The 22,457-nt window shown below is 46.3% G+C and overlaps 1 protein-coding gene across 6 annotated transcripts in view; it reads left to right on the plus strand.

Annotated features, from left to right (window-relative positions):
- Positions 1–21,665, plus strand: part of ZNF536 (zinc finger protein 536) — a 444,782-nt gene extending 423,117 nt beyond the window's left edge. For all 6 annotated transcript variants that reach the window (XM_043899042.1, XM_043899040.1, XM_043899045.1 and 3 more), the window contains one exon: positions 18,775–21,665. In XM_043899042.1, the coding sequence (XP_043754977.1) occupies positions 18,775–19,019 (245 nt within the window). In that variant the 3' untranslated portion in view covers positions 19,020–21,665. The remainder of the gene's footprint in view (positions 1–18,774) is intronic.
- The last annotated feature ends 792 nt before the right edge of the window (positions 21,666–22,457 follow it).

Below are 22,457 nucleotides of genomic sequence, written 5' to 3' on the forward strand. Positions count from 1 at the left end.
CTGTGTGCAGGGTTTTGTCAGAGATGGGATGGAGACAGATACCAACAAGGCTGGGCCACTGTCCTCAGGGAAGACAGTCCACACGTGGACCAAGTCCTGCCATTGAGGGAGAGGTCAGGGCCCCTGGAGCAGGTAGGGGACTCCAGAGAGGAAGTTCAGGGGAAGGGACTAGAGCCTAGATAATTAAACTTAAGATGAATTTGGTAACGAAGCCACATTTAGATCCAATTCAGCTCTAGTCTTAATGACACATCTATTTTGAAACTCAGGAAAAGCTTCAGTTTGTAAAGTAAATGTTTGGTTGTTTACTAATAATCATATAAACTATTCTGTTGGATCATTGACACCAAATGGCTTCCTCTCCAGTCTCATCCTTAAGCCAGGATCTTTGATGGTTTAAAGAAGAGGGGTCTGGAGTTGGACCACTTGGTTTCAAACACTAGGTGCCTATTTCCTGCTTCACCTGGACACATCACTGATTGCTTTCACATCTTGGTTTCTACACCTGTGAAATGAGAGGACCTACTCATTGGGCTGTGTGAGGCCTATTAAATGTGATGATAAAGCCCGTGCATGCCATCAGTGATCCCAGGCTTAAAAAAGGGCAAAGAGTATCTGATTAAAATGCACCTGCTAGAAACAAAAACTACCTTTTTTTTTTTTTTTTAAGTGATGCTTGGTCCTTCTTTCCCTTCCAGTTTAGTCAATCACTTTAGAAGGAATTCTGTAGTGTGAGTAAAGATACTGGCTAATTATTATGAGGAATTTAAGGCCTGGGGTCAGTGTGCCTGCTCAGAACAGTCTGAGTGAGGAAGGGTGGAAGAACATCTCTCGGAGAGGTGGGGAGGGAGATCCATTTGCCTGTAGCCTAAATCCCTCCAGAACAAAATCTAGAATATCTTCTCACAGTGAGCCAACCAGCTGACCAGTTTGTGGAACAGGCAGAAACGATCAGGATCGCTCTGCGTTAAGAGTGGGATCTGCTCTGGAGACCACTTCTTGCTCCCTGGTGACCCAGCCCCCTACAGACACGTCTGAAAGAGACAGACTCTGCATCTGGTCTGATTGTCCCAGAAGGTCTGTGGCTGGGATGAGCCGGCCCCTGTCCGTGTCCCAGGCCACGTGTAATAGGGAGATCTTGACAATAAAAATCTTCCTGTCACCGAGACATTCCTCAACTGTTAGCAATCAATTTGGAGGTAGGGGGGTGTGGGGTGGGAAATACCAAAGGACATCAAAGAGGGTCTCACTCCCAGACTTTGCTCTGTTTCAAGGCTCCCGTAATTTGGGAAGGTTGTATGCTAAATAATTTGTGAGCCTCCACACACGCAGGTTATTGTTTGTGGACAGATGGTGTATCGCGTTTTATCGCTTTTCCTTCTGTGGGTCCTCATATGTGGGACTGATGTGCATTCTGAAGTCTTTGTCTCCTTGCTAAAATCTCTAATCTAAAACAGGCAATCAAGCACAGAGGCAGGGCTTCAGAAGGCATAATCAGAGTTTTAAAAGCAAAGGGGAGGGGGGAACACCAGAAATCTAAGTGCAGTTAGGAGGCAGATGTGTTTGCAGAGAACGCGAGAGGTTATTAGGGTATTAGAAGTGGACAAATGAAAGGGACTCCACTGACCACAGGGAGAAGGCAGAGGGAAAGCCAGGCTGAGGCGCCGGGCGCCGGGGCGCGCCCAGCGGGGCTGAGCCCCCACCTTCCCCGGGAGCTGGAGCCGGGGCAACGGGGGTCTTTGTCTCCGCAGGCGGCCGTGGTGGGGCCTGGGAGGCCCCATCTCGGAGCTGCGGCCGCCCTTAAGAGTTAAATCATGTTGATCTACAGGAAGGAAATGAAATAGACGAACTCGCTCCTCTTTTCTTCCTACGGATTTTTCTTTTTTATTCTGAAGATAGAATTACTGTTTGTAAGCATCTGAAAGTCATTAGAGGCCCTGCAGTCTGTCAGGTGCCGACGCAAGAAACTGCTGAAACCGAACGGGAGCCTGCACCGAGGGCTGGGAATTTGTCATGTGCTGATGAGCAGTTATAATAATATATGAGCAAATCACAAGCATTCTGCAAATTAATCAAATTTTTTTCCCCTTCTCCCTTGTCTCTGGGAGAGTGGCTTTGCAGGCAGACGTAGGTGAAGCAGTTTTACTCACAGATGGTCGCTCTGGCATCAGATGGAATTTATATAACAGTAATTCTGATTTCCTGCCAAAGTAGCAGTGAACACACCAGGGATTGTAGAAGGCGAGTCATGTGGTTTTGCTGAGGTTGTTGTGGGAAGTTGAAGGGGGGAAATCTCAAATTTTCCTCTCTGCCTTTACTGTTTTTGCCTGAAGGGCCAGAAACGGAACGCCATTCTGCCATGGGCGAAATCCGTCACATCTTTTCTTGTGACTTGTGCTGAAAGAGGGCTTCGCAGCTGTTGGGACTTCTGGCGGTGACAGAGCCCCCGACTCCTGATCCTGGCCTCTCCTTACAAGACGGAGCAGGGGGCCGGTTCAGGGGGTGGTCGCTCCGCAGGCTGGAGGGAGGCAGGGCTGGCGCCCGGCGCGCCGAGCTCACTTACCCTCCGCTCCCCGTGGCATTGCTAAACCTACAAGGGCTTTTCTTTTCAAGTGTTTTATTAAATGAAGAGTCTAACAACCCTCACTTTAATTACACACGGGCTCCGCGTATAATTCCTCTGGATTTATTCAAGTAGTTGAAAACGATGGTGCTGGTGATTAAACGGATCGTCTTAGTTTAGCAGCTCAGAAAACCCGGGAGCCTGTTGGTGTGTGAGTGTGCGCGCACGTGGGTCCTGGCCCTGGGTCCCGGGAGGGCCTCCCTTCAAGCTGACGCCCCCCTTGTCCCCCTGAACTTCCCTCTCCCGAGGAAACCCTGACCCTCCCGGGGTGAAAGGGGCACGTGTGACACTTTGGGGGCCACACTTCCGAGCGGTTCTCACCGCAAGGCGCCTTCCCTGCGGAGGGAAAATGATACCAAGATGGCGTGTCGACTGCATTATGCAACAAAGTCCCGCTGCTGTGGGGCTTCTTCCTAATGTAAAGCCCTGCCCATTTGTTTTGGTTTACGTGACTACAGAGAAATAAGTGGATTAGACGGAAACTTTAGCATGCTTCATTGCAGCTGGGTGCCGACATCTGTCATTCCTCAGCCGTATTCTGGATCATGCCAGCCAGAGAAAGCAAAGTCTGACACCTTTGATTTGAGAGAGAGCCTTTTATAGGGGGAAAAAAAAGGAAGAAAAGAGTACCGTTTCCTTTGTGACTTCACAGGAAAAGTCACCTCTCTCCTGTGCTTTATTTATTTAATTTTATTTTTGGCATGTGACATTAATGGCACTGGGAGAGCGTTGAACGTTGAAAAGTTTATGTTTCCATTTCCCCTTTTTAGTTTGTTAAATTTTCCATTGTTCACGGTACCAATTTGTTGAATCGGGCATGATAAAATGTAGCTATTTAAAATATATTCACTGTGCCCATCTATATGGATATATACTGTGGGTGTGGATAGTGGGTGTCTGATTCTTTTATGAAAAGAGGAATGTGCGATTCTGTCTCTCACATAAACTCACATTAATACGATACAACAGCCCTGAAATTTGATGGAATATAACTGGTCCTGCTACACTGTTTTTGGTGAGATCTTCCCACAACCCACATGAGCCCTCCTGGCCCCCTCCCCCAAACCATATGAGCCCTCCCCACCCCCCAAAATGTGCTGTGTTTACAGAAGATGAGAGTGGGGAGAGTGGGTGGTGAATTGGCCACAGATAACCCTGGATACCAGCTTGTAGTGGATTTGCTGTCTATAAACTTACAGTGTTCTGTGTTGGGTGACTTTGTGGGTTTGCACCCCTCCCTCCGTGTCTTTTCCAGTGTGGGACTGCGCATACCACATCCTTGGCACACGCCAAGTTACAACATTGCCCCCTCCCCCCCAATATTCAAATTGTACAATGAAACAGAGCCTACAATTAAGGGTTGATGTGCTCATCTTAAGGGACACAATGGAAAACAGGAAATGATTAAACCAGCAGAGACCACCCACTTGTTTATTTCACTGGGTGTGTACAGGAATGCAATTTATCTGCCACATGAAAAACCACAGGAAGACTTCACCCAGTGACCTGCCCCACCCGAAGGAGGTGAAGCACGGGTTGTTAGACTCTCAGTTCTCAGTGCCAGGCAGGTGTCTGCCTCTGGGAAGATCTTGCCAGACCTTTTCAAGATAAACTGGAAATCCGTGTTTTTACATGAAATCTCTTTGTTCTGAAACATTGGCAATACCTTAAATCTTTTTAAAAATAGCACTGGGGACAAAATAATAAAAAAGTGGGACTTCCCTGGTCATTCAGTGGTTAAGATTTCATGCTTCCAATGCAGGGGCGTGGGTTCAATCCCTGGTTGGGGAACTAAGATCCCACATGGCATGAGGCAGAAAAAAAAAAAAAATTCACTGGAGAAACCAAGGACATAGAAAGCTCAGAATAAAGAAAAACTTAAGAAAAATGTGTGTGCCTCCCGCTTGTGACTTCTGAGGAGGGCGAAAGCATGTATATCCAGAGCAGTGGTGGACTCTGTGGAGCTGGTCCATGGTCACCTGGGCTCTGGGGCTCCGGTGAGGTAGGGGGTGCTGTCCCAGCACCACACAGGAAGTGGCTTGGGTGAGGATGCTAAGGAGGGGCGGGGGCAAGAAGCCTTGTTCGTGACACCGTGATTGGGAGACGGAGACCCAAGGTGACCCAAGGTGCATCTGGAAATAGTTGAGCTCCTGTGTGTCCTTCACAGATGTTGGGAGGAATGTGGCGACTGGGACTGGGAAACCTAGGGGCCTCCAGAGCCCAGAGCACTTGGATTTTCCTGGTGTGGAAGGCAAGGCAAGAAAGAGGGCATGGTCCAGGTGTGCAGGGAGGGTTCTGCAGGGTCACCTGTAGGGAGGTCCTCCAAGGAAGGATGCCAAGCTGGGTGGAGGGAAGCAAGGTGGGAGTATGTCCTCACAAGACCAGAAACTGGGACCAACCTGTTTAAGGTCAGGGCTGCCCACTCCAGCATATCCCTTAGGCCTTCATGAAGGTGAGAACATGGAGCTGGGCAGAGGGGCACCCACCCAAGGGATGCCCGAGCCTTTCCTAAGAAGCCGCCCAAAGGGAACAACTCCCAGCCTCTGGTATCCATTCTGAGATGTGCATGGCAGGCATCTCCAGCCTGCTAAGGGAAGGGAGAGACCCACCACGCCCAAGTCACAGGAAGCCATTAGTGAGCAGTCCAGACAGAACACAGTTAAGTGCCTACTTGTGTGGGCCTTTGCTAAGTGCCTGTGGGGCTCTGACAGCTGGGTCCTGAGAAAGGCTTCAAGGAGGAGCTGAGGCTTTGGTGGGATCTAATTGGAAAGAGATTTGGGGGTTGGGGTGGGCAAATTCCTGGTGGCAATGGCAATAAAATATTAGGTAAAATGGGGTTGCAAGTTGGAAAGTCAGGCTGAGGAGGCAGGCAAGATGCTGTGGTAAGAGACAGGAGGCCATCAAAGGCTGGAGAGCAGAGATGGACGCAAGTGCAGAGGGGATCTGGGGACTGGTGTGGTGGGCAGAGCAGGCCCGCTGCCTTTGGTCCTGGGTCTTTCTCCTTGCTGTTTCTGGGGTGGTCTGTTGACCCACTGAGTCCATTGGTGACAGAGGTGGGTTCACATGGAGCAGGGCTAGCTGTTACAGCTTCTGCTAAACGCCTAGCATCCACCTTATTGCCACAGGAACTTCAGAGAAATGTTTTAGCCCAATATTCCCAAGGAGGGGAAGATGTGGATATCAAAAGTATGAATAGAAGATGCTGCATTGGCACCTTATATTTTAGAAACCCCTCTATTTTTGTCATCGCTTGAGTACCACCTTAATAATTTTACTTGCTATTTATTAAAAGCGTATCCAACTTTGATTCACTTGTTGTTTTCCTAAGGCTGTTAATCTGAAAGTGGTCAGTTCCGTTCCATCTAAAATCACCCCTGTTAGTGTGGTTTCTAAGTATCCCCTTCCTGGAAATGTTGGGGGAGAGAAGAATTTCAGAGGGCGAGGTCTGCTGTGTGACAATGGGGAAGCTGCCAGCCTCTCTGTTCTCTGGTTCCCACCTTGCATTTTCTCTCTCTTTGGCCTCTCCTAGCATTTCTTTCAGGATTAAGTGCGCTCACCCAGAGACAAACACTGGGTATTGTTAGAGCATTATTATATTACGCATCTAAAAATCTCCAAAAAAGGAAAGTAAGTTCATCGACCCTTTGAAGGTTATTTAATGATAAACATAAATGCTTTCATAAAATCTGGGGAATGATTTAAGATCTCAGATCAATAGTTGCCTGTGAGTGCTGGCGGCCAGGCCTGTGCTGCAGTCTGGCTCTCCTGACCACCCAGGCAGGCTGGTGGCTCGCTGAGCGCATAGACAGCCAGGGGCAAACAAATAAATGGGATTTAAGGCAAAATCTGCATGGCGTGGGCCAGAGCATGGGAATGAAGTTGCTAAGGAAGGAGTCACTGTGAGGTCAGCAGGAGGGAAGGGCAGGGTCTCCTGAGGCTGAGTTCTGAGGTCCTGGGATGGGGGTGGCGGGGAGAGGAGGGGACAGGGCTGAGCTGGAAGGGTCTGGGGGAGTTTGACATCCCTGCCAGATGGTCTCTTCTGCAGACACCTCCTGGAATTCAGTCTCATCTTCTCAGCTTTCATACTAACTGAACTTGGACCTGAAGCTGAAGAGAGGAAGCGAGACAGTGGCCCTGGCTGCGGTCTCAGAGGGAGCTGGTGGCAAGCTGAGTTTTCTGCCTCTCTGGCTTCGTGGGTCCAGAAACACACGGAGCCTCTCAGAGCCTCAGTGTCTTTCACTGGCAAGTGGAGTCCTGACACCTGACTCCAGCATTGGCATTGAAATGACAGTTCCAATTCAAGACTCTCACATAACAGGCACTTAATAAAAGGAGTATTTTAATATGCAAAACCATATCTAACAAACATTGATGTAACTCTTCCTAACTGCCACACATGGTGCTAAGCATTTTTACAAGTCTCTTCTCCTTGAATCCCCACAACCCGATGAGTGATCTATTATTAGGAGTACACCCATTTTACGTGGATGAAAAGGCTGAGAGTTGGATAGTTTGAATAGGTGGCCCAAGAGCACGTAACCTGTAGAGACAGGTAAGGTTTGAATCTGAGTGTCTGGCTCAAGAACCCAGGTTCTTCACACCATACCAGAGCCTGTGAACACTGTATCCTGGTAGGGCCCTTCCTCCTACTAACAACTAACATTTGTAGGGTACATCTGTTACAGTTAATGACTTAGTATTGATACACTATTATTAGGCAAAGCCCACATTTTACTCTTACCCAATGTCCTTTCTCTATTCCAGGATACCACATTGCATTTAGGGGTCAGCTCTCCTAAGGGCCCTCCTGGCTGTGACAGTTTCTCCATGTTTCCTGGTTTTTGATCACGTGGCCAGATTTGAGACACACTGTATAGAATGTTCCCCAGCTGAGATTTCTCATGGGTGGACTTGGACTGCGGGTTTGGGGGAGGAAAGCCACAGAAATGAAGTGCCTTCTCATCCCATCAGATCAGAGCACGTGCTCTCCGCCTGACCTTGGTCACCTGGCTGAGGTCATGGTTGTCAGATGTCTGCCTATACGATTCCTCTTAAGTGCGTTCCACACTGCAGTTCTGTGCAGGAGGTCAGCATGCAGCCAGCACAAAGAAGTGGGAGTTTCAGCCACCTCCTTCAGGGGGAGCACCTATATAGTAAGTAGTTTGGAATGTGTGAGGCCTTCGTAGTTCTCCAAGTAGGTATTTAGACATATATAGGCTACAGTCCCTGAAAAGTGAAAGTGAAAGTTGCTCAGCTGCGTCTGACTCTTTGTGACCCCATGCATGGTAGCCTGCCAGACTCCTCTGTCCATGGAATTCTCCAAGCATGAATACTGGAGCGGGTAGCTGTTCCCTCCTGCAGCGGATCTTCCTGACCCAGGAATTGAACCGGGGTCTACTGCATTGCAGGCAGATTCTTTACTGTCTGAGCCACCAGGAAAGCCCTGGGGTCGCAGAAACGCCAGACATGATTTAGCGACTAAACAATACCGCCACCAATATATATCTTTTATGTTTTATTGAGTTAGCTGGGTCTTCATTGCTGCACGTGGGCTTTCTCTAGTTCTGGCAAGCGGGGGCATACTCTCTAGTTGCGGTGCATGGGCTTCTCGTTGCACTAGCTTCTCTCGTTTTGGAACACAAGTTCTAGAGTGCACAGACTTCAGTAGTTGCAGCTTAGGGTCTCCAGAGCAAGGCACTCAGTAGTCATGGGCTTAGTTCCCCTCGACATGTGGAAGCTTTTCGGACCAGGGTTCTACCGTGTGTCCCCTGCAGGTGTATTCCTAACCACTGGACCACCAGGGAAGTCCTCCATGTAGGTGTTGATTCAATCATTTGTTTCTGTCAGTAGGACTTGTGGGTGCTTGTTTTATACTTCGTCATTTACTTTGTTGCTGAAGCTGTTCCAGCTCTGGCCACTGGGGGCTCTCTCACTGGACTGCGTGCTGCTCTGATACCCCCACCAGCTTATGGCTTTGGAGCAATTCCTTACTCTCTGGCGCGAACAGGTGCTCCAGAATCACCTTGTGTATGTCCTGCTCCAGCCCTAGAATTAGCCATTTCTCCAAGAAGCCCTGGTTCCCTTTCTTGAGAATAGTATTAGAAGTCAAGTTCTGGGCTAAGTGTCCTTGTTGCCCTAGGTGTATCATGGGTTCTGGGCTCTCTCCGCTGAGAAAAAGGAAATATTTGTGTGTATAACCCCTGCATGTTCCCACATCTCTGCTATACATATTAAGCTAAACACAAGTTCACACTGATGTCTCCAGTCTATTACCACATGGATCAAAATTCACTTTTAAAATGGTAAAATATTTTTTGATAGTGTTTTAAATTAAAACCCAAATCACAGGAAATTTAAAACCTAAAATTATTTATACTAAGGATATTTCAAAGTGTTTTAGCATCTTTGATTAGATGGATGAATATTTTTTTGAAAACTGAAAACATAAATTACATACCTGATTAGAACCATTCTTGCCTATTTAGAATTAGGGAAATTAAAATATATATATATGAAATAGGTGTTACTGAGAAATGGCTCTTTCTATCAGCTCAGTGCATGTTCTTGTATATTTTTACCTATCTCTTTGCTCCTTCAGAGCATGTTGAAACTTGAAGGCTGCCCGGGGTCCTGGGCAGGGACTCCCCCAGTTGGCTGCTTCAGGGTCAGACAGAACAGCAGACAGTCAGAGGGAGCAGCAGGTGAGGGCCAAGTGGAGGCAAGCACCACCTTGGAGGCCTGATCAACAGGCCAGCCCAGTGGACCACCCAGCCTGGATTCCTCCCAGGTCCCCTGGGCACAGTCCTCCTCTGGGAGGCTGTTTTCAACTTGTAAAATCAGCCCCATATGTGGAGCCATTTTCTTCCCTACTAGCATGCAGTTTGCAAAGGCCTCTATGTGTGTGCTTCAGTCATGTCTGACTCTGTGACCCTATGGATTGAAGCCCAGCAGATTCCTCTGTCCATGGGATTCTCCATGCAAGAATACTAGAGTCAGTTGCCATGACCTCCTCCAGGGGATTTTCTCGACCCACGAATCAAACCCGTGTCTCTTACGTCTCCTGCATTGGCAGGCGTGTTCTTTACCACTAGTGCAAGTGTCCTTAGTTTCAAGGAATCCAAAGGGCTCTGGGTGGGATGCAATAGGGGAAGGGCTGTTATTAAGGGCTCTTGTTGGTACTTCCCAAGCCTCATTGCCCTGTGCATCTGAGCTGCTTCTGAGGGCTACTTCTCTCCAGGTCATTACCAGGATCTTTCTGGAAGACAGCACCATAGAGCATGACTGTGGGAAAGCTTTCTGTGGTAGTTTAGAAACACTCCATGATCCTGTGCACCAGAGAGGGTATTGCAGAAAGGAAAATGAGCGTGTCACAGGTGGGTCAACCGGGGGCTGCAGCAGGGCCCGATGCTGCTGGTCCTCAAGATTCTTCCTTGGTCAGCCTGGGTTCTCTCATGCTTTCTGGCTTTCTTAAGGGTCTACACTCACCCAAGGTATATGTGGGTGTGGTCAGGGCTGATCTAGAAGCCATGGCAGCAATGTTCCTCTTTATTTACCCACTGTCTTTTACCAGTTATTTCAACGAAGAGTGAAAGGCACCAGTGAGGTTGATCTGAAAAGCTTGCCTGGGTGAGAGGTGGCTCGGCAGCATGAGGACTCAGGGGGATTGCCCCTTTACTGTTTACCTGGGCCAGGGAGCTGCCTCTCCACCACTAACATACTTGACCCTCTTCTGGACGCTTTTGCTTGTGTTGACAGTGGAACATGAACCGTGATTCTGGGGACTGCTCCTCTCCACCCTAGGATGCCCTTGTTCCAACGTCCAGAGTTCTGCCTCTGTCACCATGTGTAGGCCTGGCTCTGGCAAACAGCATACGTGTCTTTCCTCAAGAACGTTCCTTCTCTCCTGTGAGTCCCCCCACCTCTGAGCCATCTTTCAACTGGCACCTGGAGCCTTGCTCAAAGCTGCGCTGTCCTTCCCTCATGAATGATTGGCCCCTTCCTCCTCCCACTTGGGTCTCCAGTGGGTTGCAACTCTTAAAGTCAGCCTTTAGACATGTGAGCAACCATTCAGCATGTATTGGGTAGGCCTGTGTCAGGCATGTGGGATAGATGCCCTTCTCACCTCAGTGCTAAAAGTACTACATCGTTCCAACAGCAATCTTCTCAGGCTAATGCATGCAGTAGGTGTTCGGTGTGTGGCCTGGGGCCCAGGAGTTGTGTGATGGGAGCTCCGACAGAGAGCTTACAAGCCCTGTGGCTTGGTGCCTGCCATGTGCTCAATGCCAGTCTTTGACGGGCAGAGGCCACAGCAGTGCTTGTGTCCATAATGAGTGTGGCGTGTGACATGTGTGCAATATCACACATTACAGTACACGGTCCTCCACAGAGGAGAGGACTCTCTCCTGGCGCACCCTTGGGTCCTGATCAAAGACACCCCCTTGTAGAGAATTTTCCCAGGTGGTGTGTAGGGAGCGACAGGAGGGAGTAGAGACATAATCGTCTGTTCTGAGAAAACCCAAAGGTGGAATTCCTGATCAGGAACCAGTTAGCTGTGCCAACCTGACTTTGGACAATTATTTAATCTTGGTTTTCTTGTCCATAAAATGGGGAGATGTTTCTCCACCGTATATCCCCAGTGACAGTCATTAGGACCATTGAGGCAATTCCTGTAAACGTGCTCTGCTGAACGGGTGTCGGACTGTTTTCTCATCACCCTGGACTAAGCACCAGAGATTGGTCACTTACCTCCCCCCCACCCCCCTCTCTGCCATCACACACCTGAGCAGAAACCACCAGCATGGAAAGTCTGGAAGCCTCGTGGATGCAGCCCCGGCTCTTCCCTGGACCCAGTTGCCCACAAGCGCAGAGCCGTAATGAATGGATGGTCCCCCAAGGGCAGGCATTTTCCTTTCCTCCTCAGGTACAGGGAAAGAGCAGATATTTCCATTGTAGCAAGTAAGAAAAATATCTCGTTTCCCCACTTTTGTTATAAACAATGTACGGCTTGCTTTCTCCTTACTCCTCTTGACCCTCCACACTGTATACATATTTATATATTATTCATAGTGGATTAAAAATGAATGTGCTCTTTACCACGGCTCTACGGAGCTGTGACAATACAAATTAACGTATGATGTACTTACTTTTCACATGGCAGTGATGGGAAATGTTGATGGGCTCAAAGTGAGAGATAGAGAGAGAGGAGGGAAGCGGGGGGATGGTGAGGGCTCACATCTGGCCACAGCATCAGGGCCCGAGGTCCTGCCTTCAGACGGGGATGGGGGCTCTTTGGGGCAGCAGCCTTGCTGCAGAGATGGAAAAGCCTTCCCCCTTGGAGTGAGGTGCAAGCTCCCCAGGGGGTCCTGTGGGCCCCACCCCTGCCCAGCTCCCACCAAGCTCCACCTCCACCAAACTGGAAGCACCAGCTTGCAGATCCCTGCACCCCACAGTCTTCCTGCTTCTGTACTGAGGTCAGGCGAGTCTCTCTGCCTGGGATAGCATTCTGCTCCTCTTCCTTTCTCGTGGCTGCCTCCCTCTTTCCTTCATCCATCCATCCATCCATCTATCCATTCACCTGCCCTTTTGCTTGAAAAATACCTAATGGAAATCTGTAACATCCCGAAGTCTCTACTAGGTGGTAAGAAATATCAACAATCAGAAAACCAAAAAAAAAAAAAAAGCAAAAGCAAAACCCCACAGTCCCTGAGTCCTGGAGCCGACTGTCTTGTGGGGCAGACAACATCAATGTTTGTTGATCTACTCTAGTTGGACACTCTGCTGTGGAAGAGAAGAGTTTGCTGTGATGAACCTCAGTGGGTCTGGAGTCATCACGGGAGGCCTGAGGCAGCTGCGCTAAGGATGGGATTATAGTACTTCCATGAAGCCGGGGAGGGAGCACTCAGATGGAGGGAATGAGACAGGATTGGGCAGAGGTTCTATGGCAGGAAAGAGAATAAAGCATGTAAAGTATCTGGAGAACAGAGACGGTCCAGTGGTCAGAGGCAGCAGCTCAGGGGCTTTGAGGGCAAAGAGGCTGGAAATGCATGCAGGGGTTCATACTCCTCCCGGCTGAGCTCTCGGAAGCCCCAGCCCCCTTGACCATCTCCCCCACTGCATGGCCTCAAAGAGCCAGCCCTGTACCAGAACAGGATCCCCCAGACACGATATCCTTCCCACATGGGCCTGCGACCACAGCCCAGCCCACATCTGCTGAACTTCACCAAGGGAAATACCCTTGCTAACAACTACTTTCTTGGGACTCTGAAGGTCTTACAGATCCCCAAACCCCCAGTCAGAAACAGGAGCCCCAAAGAGAGACTATTTCAGGCTTTATTCCACGACTATCTGAGATAAGATCACCTAGGACAGGCAGGCTAGTGCAAATCTGGCACAGGGAAGACTTGTTGAATGAGTGCTTTGGATGAAGAACAAAGCATAGCCTCTCTTGACCAGTCTTACTTAGATAAGGAACAGAATGATAACAAAGAAATCAGCAATTACAGCGATGACAGACAGCTGACATCTGTAGAGCTCTTTGTCATTTACAGATTTGACATGCTGTCTCATCTGATCTTCACAACAGGATTAGGGTGTCAGTATTCGTATTATCCCCCCATTTCCAAGATGTAGAAACTGAAGCCTTGAGAGATCAAATGCTCGTTCAAGGTCAGACAGAGGGGAAACTGAATCTTGGGTGTTAGTGGCCTCTCAGCCTCACGAAGGGGTGATGCTATGCTTTGAATGCAAGGTCCTGGTCCGACTCACACTGGCCACCGTGGGGCTGGAGGACACCTGAAATCAAAAATGCAAAGCAGAGAGCTCTCTGTGGTCAGGCCTCTGCAGGAAGGATCTCCTGTGTTCAGAGGGCCAAAGGCTGCCCTAAAGCAGAGTGCTTCTCTGTGGGGCTGAACTGGAGAAAGGCCAGGGTGTTCATATTCTCCTCAAATAGGGAGCTGACTGGGGTGGGTGGGTGCCCTTACTCTTTTAAATTCAATCCAAGAAAGGCTGTTAGACTCGACTCTGTCTTAAAGCCTTTTCTACTTCTTAGAAATTGATGGACAGTAGTGGCATCTTCATCTCCACCTATAGACCCAGGTGAATGGCTCCCTCCACCTCCAGTACGCCAAGGTGGTGCAGGCAGCATGGCGGGTCTTTCTTTTCATTAAAACGTGCCGGATGGAAGTTTGCAGCGTGTCACCCTGAGGGCTTCTCCTCAGGGGATGTGTTGACCTATCTCCATCCGGGGATCTGATTTCCTTGGAGCCCCGCATCCACCTTAGCAGGAAAGTAAGAAAGTTCCCCTCGGATTTCCATGGCCCCCTCGCTGCCTCTGCCTTCAGGTGGGTCCTTTGTTCTGTCACCTGTATTGGAAAACCACAGTGGACATTTCAGTGGAGCTCTCAGCTGTGGGGTTTGTTCTGAAAGTATAGGGTATGTTCTCTGACCCAAAGGTAACAGATCACTGAGTTTGTGCCAATACCAGGGGCTTCGCATGGACAAATGGTATAGAGAAATTGGAAACTTTTCATCCAGATTTAGCTAGACTGGGAAATGAATCAAGTCTCCAAAAGTGTTTTGCATACCAACAGCTTTCTGCTTGGGAGTAAATGTTCCCATCACCAAAGGATCAATCTTTCACTTACATCCTATTCTCAGGGGAACACAATGCTTTCTTCTGGCCCCAACTCGGCTCCTCACAATCACCTTCCCTCAGGATGGATGTCTCATTTCTTCAAAACTTTTCTTCCACCTCAGTCTCATGGGAACCTAACAAACCACTTAGAAGGGTGTGTGTGTGTGTGTGTGTTTATGTGTGTGAATCCTAAAAATAACATATAGTTCTTATAAGAATTTTAGAGAATTAGGAGATCTGAGTACCTTATACACATTTGAAATTTGTTTTAAAGTCAAACCATCCAAGTTCACTCTATTTTAAGTTATTCATCTGAGCTATGGGGTTGATATTTTTGACATAACAGCCATAAAGCTCAAATATGAGGATAAACATACAAACATCTTTGTGAAAACCTGTGGGACAGAGGCCTTTGGGATCTTCAGGTACTACCATTACCTAGAGTGCTTCTATTTACAAAGTGCAATGTAAGATCAAGATTTATCATGGTTCCAATATTGTACAGACTTCCTTCTACAAATGTACAATGCATAACATTATACCTTTATGTATAACTTCTCAGCTCACTGAAGTTAAAATAAAAACTACTTCAATACTAATGGTTGGACCACTGAAGTATCCAAATATGCCAGAATTATTGTACATCCTTGACTCTCCCAAGGTACAGAGATTCAGATATAATCATAGGATAAAAATAATAATTAATATTTAAAATCAATTGGTGAAAAAATTATACTAAGTGCCTTTATGCCAAGTTGGCCAATTCAAAAAAGCTTTTATTGTGAATAAAGGTGATATCTGAGGTTCTCTGTTTGGTTTGACAAGATGCATGTGGTTCCCACAGTGACATAATTTGCAGAGAGGGTGGCTTCCAAAGTTTGTAGCACAGATTTATACAGAAATAATAATAGGAAGTATAATAGGCAACTTTGACAGATGGGGAAAAACAGTGGAAGAATGTAGGAACCCGATGAATCACGGTGATCCAAAGTAGATTCATTAAACAAAACCATGGTTTGGTCATTTGCTTCATGGTTCTGCAAGCCTCTTTGGATTATGGTGCCGAGAGTTTTGATTTTATTTATTTTTAATTATTATTTGGAGTTTTTAGCTCCAAAGTCTTGTCATGATGATTTTCCCCATCAGTAACTTATTGCCATAAAATAAGTGAATTGATGAGTTAGCCCCAGCTTTATCTGAGCTATGATAATTAGGATAGCATCACCTTTCCTTTGTGAACTGTGGCAGAGCTGCCCTTGGTGGGAACCCAGAAGATATAGTCCATTTATGAGAAGCTTTGGACAAAACTTTAGAAATGTTTCTTAGGCTTCCTGAGGGAAGTCTCAACTCTTCTCTCAGGTTCTCTGGATGAACTTGAGTTGGTTCCTACGCCTCCAGCTGCAGACTTGGACCGTCCTTCCTTCTTTCTCCCACTCAAGAGCTGCCCTATCAGAGAACCTCAAACCACCTCACTGAGCCCTGGACATGACTTCATGTCCACAGGGATGATGACTTCGTGAGTTGGATGGTTGAGCCTTGGGATCTGTTGGAAACTCACTGATGCCCAGCTTAGCGCTGACGAAGATTCATGATTATGGTGGGGAGAATGGGCATGGCTTTTCCTATTTCACCGCCATTGATCAACACCATGATTCTTCCCTTCAGTCTATGCTTTAACTCCAACATAATGAAAAGTAGGGCCGTGCACACTATTCATAAGTATCCTAAGTCCACTAGAAACAGAGCCTCATTTCTCCTTCTGCACCAACCCAGAGTCTTCCCTGCCATCTATATGAGGGGGTGACCAAGCCCTAAGGGTGGGGTTGGATAGCAGGAAGGCAGGAGGCAAATTGTACCCACAAATCCTTCTCTTACTTGATAATTGTGGTCCAGGCCCCTCCTTCTAACAGTCTGTGCTCTTCTTGCTGTGGTAGGCCATGTAGAAGGGCCAAGAGCAAGTGTGATCCACTCCATGGACTTATGCAAGTAGGAAGGTTGATCAAATTCAGTCTCATGTTAGGTACAACAATAGAAACAAAAGAAGAGAAAACTCTATCTGAAAATTTGTAATTCCTTCAAAAAAAAAAAGGCAAGGGGAAACAAAAAAATAATAATGCAATCCCTGCAAACAGTTCATACCTGCTTGTTCTGTGCCAAGCAGAGAACTTGGCACCAGTGATGTTGAGATGGCTATGCTTCCTGCCTCAGGAACTCACAGTCTATCCTGGCAGCCAATGCACACACACCGCAGCCACACAAAACAGAGTCTTGAAGGGAGAATGGGGTTTGGGTCTGCAGAGAACAGAAGTGATGTCTCAGGGTGAAGGTAGCACAGTCAGAGCATGGGGACCCTACAGAATGAAGCCCGTCTGCAGAGACCATCTAGTGGTTTGGTTTGGAGTGGGCAAACAGGGGAGGCTCCCGGAGACAGGAGAGGTGTGGGGACTGAGCTTAAAGGCGAGGGGGTAGATGGTCATTAAGATTTGGACAGGGAACTCAGAGCTGAGCTTCTGCTTTAGGTACCCACTCTGGTATACCTGGGGAGGATGGGCAGGAAGTGGGGAAACGGGAAGCAGGAAGCTCTCCTGCAGGCTGCCATGTTCATAGTCTAGCATGAGCTGGTGTACACTGGACCAGGCGCAGAATGGGAGTATGGGAAGTAGAAAGAGCCAACAGGTAGAATGGATTTGACCTGGGGACCAACTGGCTAGAAGGGAAGATGGAGAGAGCTAATTTCCGAATCCCACTAAGAAAGGAGCAAGAATCTAGTGCTGTGTGCAATTTGGTGAGGAAATGAATTTCAGTTGCAAACATTTGGTTGCTCTCCAGTTTCTCAAAAACAAGACTGCCTTGCTAAGTAGTTACACAGGACTTCTGCTATTATGCTCTAGAAAAAGTGATGAATATGCTGTTCAGATGTTTTCTGGGGTAAACAATTGGGCCCATTTATTTGCTTGTTTATTTTCCTTAGCAAATGAAACCCAGCGCTGGGTCTTGACCTCTCTGGGTGCTGGGTGGGACAGCACTCATGGACTTCCAGGAATGGCAGAGCCACAGCTTCCCAGCATTGGGCAGAACGCATTGTCCCATTATAACTTCCCAAACTAGATGCTTTACTGGTTCCTAAAGATAGCAGAGATGTGTGCATGTCTGTGGTGCATCGGAACAGAGAAATGAAGCCTGAAGGAGCAGGTGGATTTTCACAAGAATCCATCTTCTGTTCTTATTTACAGCCTTTCTAGAGAAGTTTGATTCCGGGCATCACCATTCAAAATTGAACTTCTTTAAAACTAGGCTGGCCTTAATTATCTGAGTGTCCCAGTTCTTGTCTGATACTTTCTGCTGCCTCCTCTTGAAACAGAGCTTCCAAATTCCTCCAGCTTGGCACTTCCACTCCACCGAAGAACAAGGCTTAGGGAACATCCCTCTCTCACCCCACCCCAAACACACTTCCTGGTCACGCTTGACTTGCTTATCAGTAGAGTTGGTGGGGACATGAGGAAGTGAATTGGCTTGAAGATCTGAGTCAGAATCCCAGATGGAGGGACTTATGGGTTTTTTTGTGTGGAGTTTGAGTAAACTCTGGGAGTTTGTGATGGACAGGGAGGCCTGGCGTGCTGCGATTCATGGGGTTGCAAAGAGTAGGACACGACTGAGGGATTGAACTGAAATGAACTTAACTGAGGGTCACAAAGTCTAGTCCAGGGCTCAAATCCACCTCCTGTCTGTTCTCATACAGCCTGTGGAGCTAAGAATGGTTTTTACATTTTTAAATGGCTGGAAAAAAAAGCCCAACAAGAATAATATTTCATCACATATGAAAATTATATAAAATTCAAATTTCGGTGTCCATAAATAAAGTTTTGAATTTCATCAACAAAAAGTTGGAAATTTATTTCCTCTCTTGTTATATAAGTATCTACGTCATATCTTTGATCTTGGCCTGCAAAGTCTAAAATCCTTGCTATCTTACTTTTTATAAAAGAATTTCCAGGTGTTGGAACTTTCTTTTCTCTCACCTAAAAAGGCTGAATTAAAAACCCTGGCTAGGCTGGAAAGATCTTTTAAATCCTTGTCCAAGTTATTATTATTATTATTTGGTAACTTATTGTTTGAGGCTTCCCTGAAGACTCAGCAGTAAAGAAGCCGCCTGCCAATGCAGGAGACATGGGTTCAATCCCTGGGTTGGGAAGATCCCCTGGAGAAGGAAATGGCAACCTGCTCCAATATTCTTCCTGGAGAATCCCATGGACAGAGGAGCCTGGTGGGCTACAGTCCACGGGGTCGCAGAAGAGTCAGACATGACTTAGCAACTAAACTGCAGCTTATTATTTATCCAAGTAAGTTATTACTTATCCAAATAGATATATTGGCTGCATCTTTATTCTTTGCCATTTGACCTTTGCAAGGAAATAACACTGCTGATATTGTACTGGTAATAATGATCATGGTCCTTTGAGTGCTGGGAGCCGGGGAGGGGTACGCAGCAGAACTGACCGGCCACTCTTTCTGCCCGTAGGTCACAGGCCTTTCCAGTGTCGCTACTGTCCCTACAGTGCCTCTCAGAAGGGAAATCTGAAGACCCACGTCCTCTGTGTCCATCGCATGCCTTTTGACAACAGCCAATACCCCGACCGCAGGTTCAAGCGCTCCAGAGTTGACTCAGAGGCTTCTGGGAATTTCGAAGACCCCGCAGCTGTCAAGGCGGGGAGCTCAGCGGAGTTAACGGAGGAAGGCAGCAAGGCCCAGGAGGAGCGCAACTGAGCCAACCAATTCGGAGATTGCAATATTATTTTACACAGTTTTCAGATTATGCATCTGGTAAAAGAGTTTGCTAACTGCATTCCAAGGGGAAAAATCATGTACAACCCCCACTAGTGTATAGAACATTTAAAAATTTTAAAAAGATATCTATATATATATTAAAAAAAAAAAATCCCCAGCCCTTGAAAATGGCTGCTAAACTGTTACCCGGCAACAAGTACTTCCAAACAATGCAGGTGGGATAAAAGGGATTTCAGAAATGCTTGGTGTCCTCCGAGCTCAAGGAAGCTGGGGGGCCCTTCCAACGCTAGAGTCGCCTATGTCCAAAAATCAAGCTCTTAACTGCAAAACGATGCCATCTAAATGATTTAGTGTTGCCTTGAAGATGGAGGGGCTGTGTTTTCATTGTTGAAAACACCTCTATAATCTGACACCAGCTGCTGTCATCCGCCTCGCACCCTAATGGGATGTGTTGGGAGGCAGTCGCGGTGCCAGTCAGACTGGAGCGGTCACTGCAGAGAAAATCAATTCACGTGGTGTCGTAACTGCACTCTTGGAGAAATCTTAGCCGGCCCGCAGCCAGCGCCAGGGCAGACCAGCTCTGCAGAGGCTTGCCATCTTCAATGTGCATTTAAAAAAAATCCACAGCCAAATGAATCAATGGTCAGGAAGTGTCTGCAGACAAATGTCCATTGCAGGTTTGATGAGTAATTCCTTTTTTTAGATCAAATTGCAGTATAGAGGGAAATGCTTTTTCTCAGTTGTCTTTTTTTTTTTTTCTTTAATTTTTGGAGGAATTTACAAGAAGGTTGCTAATAAAAAAAATAGGGATACATGATATCAAATGCTTAGAACTAGCCCACCCTACTCACAGAAGGTGCTGGGGAAGAATGGAAATTTACATAATAGTAGAAAGATTGTTTTTATTATGATTTTTAAAATGTTACTTGAATGAAGGCTGCTCCAGTCCTTATTATCAGATTTTTTTCATCTGTTAATTTTTGTAAGTGTCATAGACATGAAGCAAGATTTTCTTCTCCAGCAAGCTCTTATGAAATAGCTTGTATTAAAATATGAATCTAAACATCCTGCTCTCTATCACTAATGAAGAAAACTGTTTAAGTTAAAATGTCTGTTTTTGTAAAACAAATGTGTTCTATATTTTTGTAGATTTTAGATTTTCTACTGATTGGATACTCCAAATTTATCAAGTTCTGCACCACCCAGAGGGAGATTTGGAGGGCCAATAATGAAACACTTGACTCATTTTTTTAACAAACAATTTATGAAGACTAGTTAAGGGTTTATTCTTGAATCTGCTAGCGTGGCGTCAGAGTTCAGCCTCTTAACATATTTCCTTTGAGTGACACGAAAATGGTGCTGTTGCTTGTGACGGTGGAGAAGTACTGAAGTATTAACTTCTTCTAAGACAAAATTATTCAGACTTTAAAAAAAAAGATCGATATTTCCTTGCAGGCTGGGAGCACAGAATAAAACCCCAGGGCCTTAAAAACTTCAGCTCTGCCTACAGCAGTTTACAAAAATACTAAACTGCAATCAATGTAAATAAAATGCTTCGCTATCCTGAGACCAGAAGGAATCTCAGGCTAATAAGGAATCCGGTTTGCATATGCTGTCGAGAGGGTGACATCCACCCGGGGTTTCAGTGTAAACGCAATCACTGTACAATGTGGACCCATCTGGCATAGAGCAAGCTGCTTTCTTGTTTTTCTAGAATAGTTCTCACTGCCTTACTTAAATCGAGTTGATAAACTTAATGCAACTGTTTCTATGATCCTAGAGAAAGGACTGAAATGTTATTGAAAACTTTCCGACTGTAGTAAGCTTTAGGATTTTAACTGCACTACTGTGTTTGGTGACTGTGCCAGTCGCTTGCTTTCTGTGTGTTTGCCCCCGCCTTTGGTATCTTAGCAAAGAAAACTATAAAAAAGAAGAAAAAAAAAAAAGTAAAAAGAGGAAAAAAGAGGAAAAAAAAAAGTGGAAAAAAAAAAAAAAACGAGAGCCACATTCCATTTCTAGCACTTTGGGCGCTCTTTCAGTATCCTTTTGTGTCTTCTGAGCATCGTCAGATGCGACAGGCAATAATTCTGTTTGTGACACTGGGAACATCCCCTCTTCTTTGTGGCGTGTGTGTTGATCCCATTTTGTCCAGTGCTACTGTCCTTATTTCCCCCCTGACACAGGCCTTCTCTCCAGAACATTTGTAACTTGTAATACAAACAAGTGACAGCCGCAGTGATGCAATGTCAGTTTCTGAATGTCATCAGGTTCTCATATCTAAACATGTCAAGTTTTTTCCCTGTAACTTCTGTAGTCTGTGATGCTGGTCATAATGCTGTCTACATTCCTACACAAAGAAAAAAAAATCTATCTTGGAGGAAATCTGAGATCAATAGAGTAGAGGATTTTGTTGCTATGCTTGTAACAAGTAGAAAACTTTGTATTTAAAGTTTATTCTTGGTCATTATTTATTATTATAATACATCAGTTGACAGAACTTTATTCTGGTATAGAAAGTATTAAAAGTTGTTTTTTCAGCAATGACTGTTTTCTTTCTGCTGTTAGAATAAAATGTCTTTGAAGCAGTCCAGTTTTATCCAGTGTTTTACGCAATAAAACCTCTACCTCTGGAAAAAAAAAAAACCCATTTCTTCCTATTCGCGTATGTTTACTAGGAGAAGCAAAACATATTTTTGTAGCTTTGTCAGACTCGGGTAATGCTTGGTCAAACCGCACTTCTAACAAAAAGCCCTGCAGTATTGTGTGTGGATGGTTCTCATAGCCTGGTTCTTTTTCAAATTTCAAGCTGAAAGTGTATCTCTGGGTGTACAAACAGCGTGTGTGTGTGTGTGTGTGTGTGTGTGTGTGTGTGTGTGTGCGTGCGCGCACACACACCCATGTGCATGTGTTTCTTTGAAAGCTTGCAGACACGGGTTACAGTGAGGTAATACCCATGCAAACACCAATGCTCCTCATATTATAGTAATTACACCAGACACTTAAAGCATTGGGATCTATTATTCTCCTTTACTAGTAGCAAGTTTTTTTTAAAAAAATCATTAAAAACAAGGAAGTCTTTTACCTCCGATCAGAGGACAAGCTGAATTCTCTCTCCAGAAGCAAAGGAAAAGAACAAAGAATAATAAAAATCTATGGTTTCAGGGCTACATAAAAAGCAGAATTCTGACACTGGTCTTCTCGGGTTTGGTGTGCGCCCCACACTTGATGTGCAGGCTTGCTTTTTGACTTGTTTTTCGTTGTTAGTGGTGGCACGGTTTCAAAACCCAGCTCCCACGGTAAATGCTGCAGCTCTGGAATAGGTCAGCCTCACCGAAATGTTGGAGGCAAAGGCATCCAGCCATGCTATAAGAATCTATAATCACCGGGTTTCTTTCAGGAGGCCAAACTGTTGGTGTT

Source organism: Cervus elaphus, chromosome 4 (genome assembly GCF_910594005.1).
Source record: "Cervus elaphus chromosome 4, mCerEla1.1, whole genome shotgun sequence".
Lineage (NCBI taxonomy): Eukaryota > Metazoa > Chordata > Mammalia > Artiodactyla > Cervidae > Cervus > Cervus elaphus.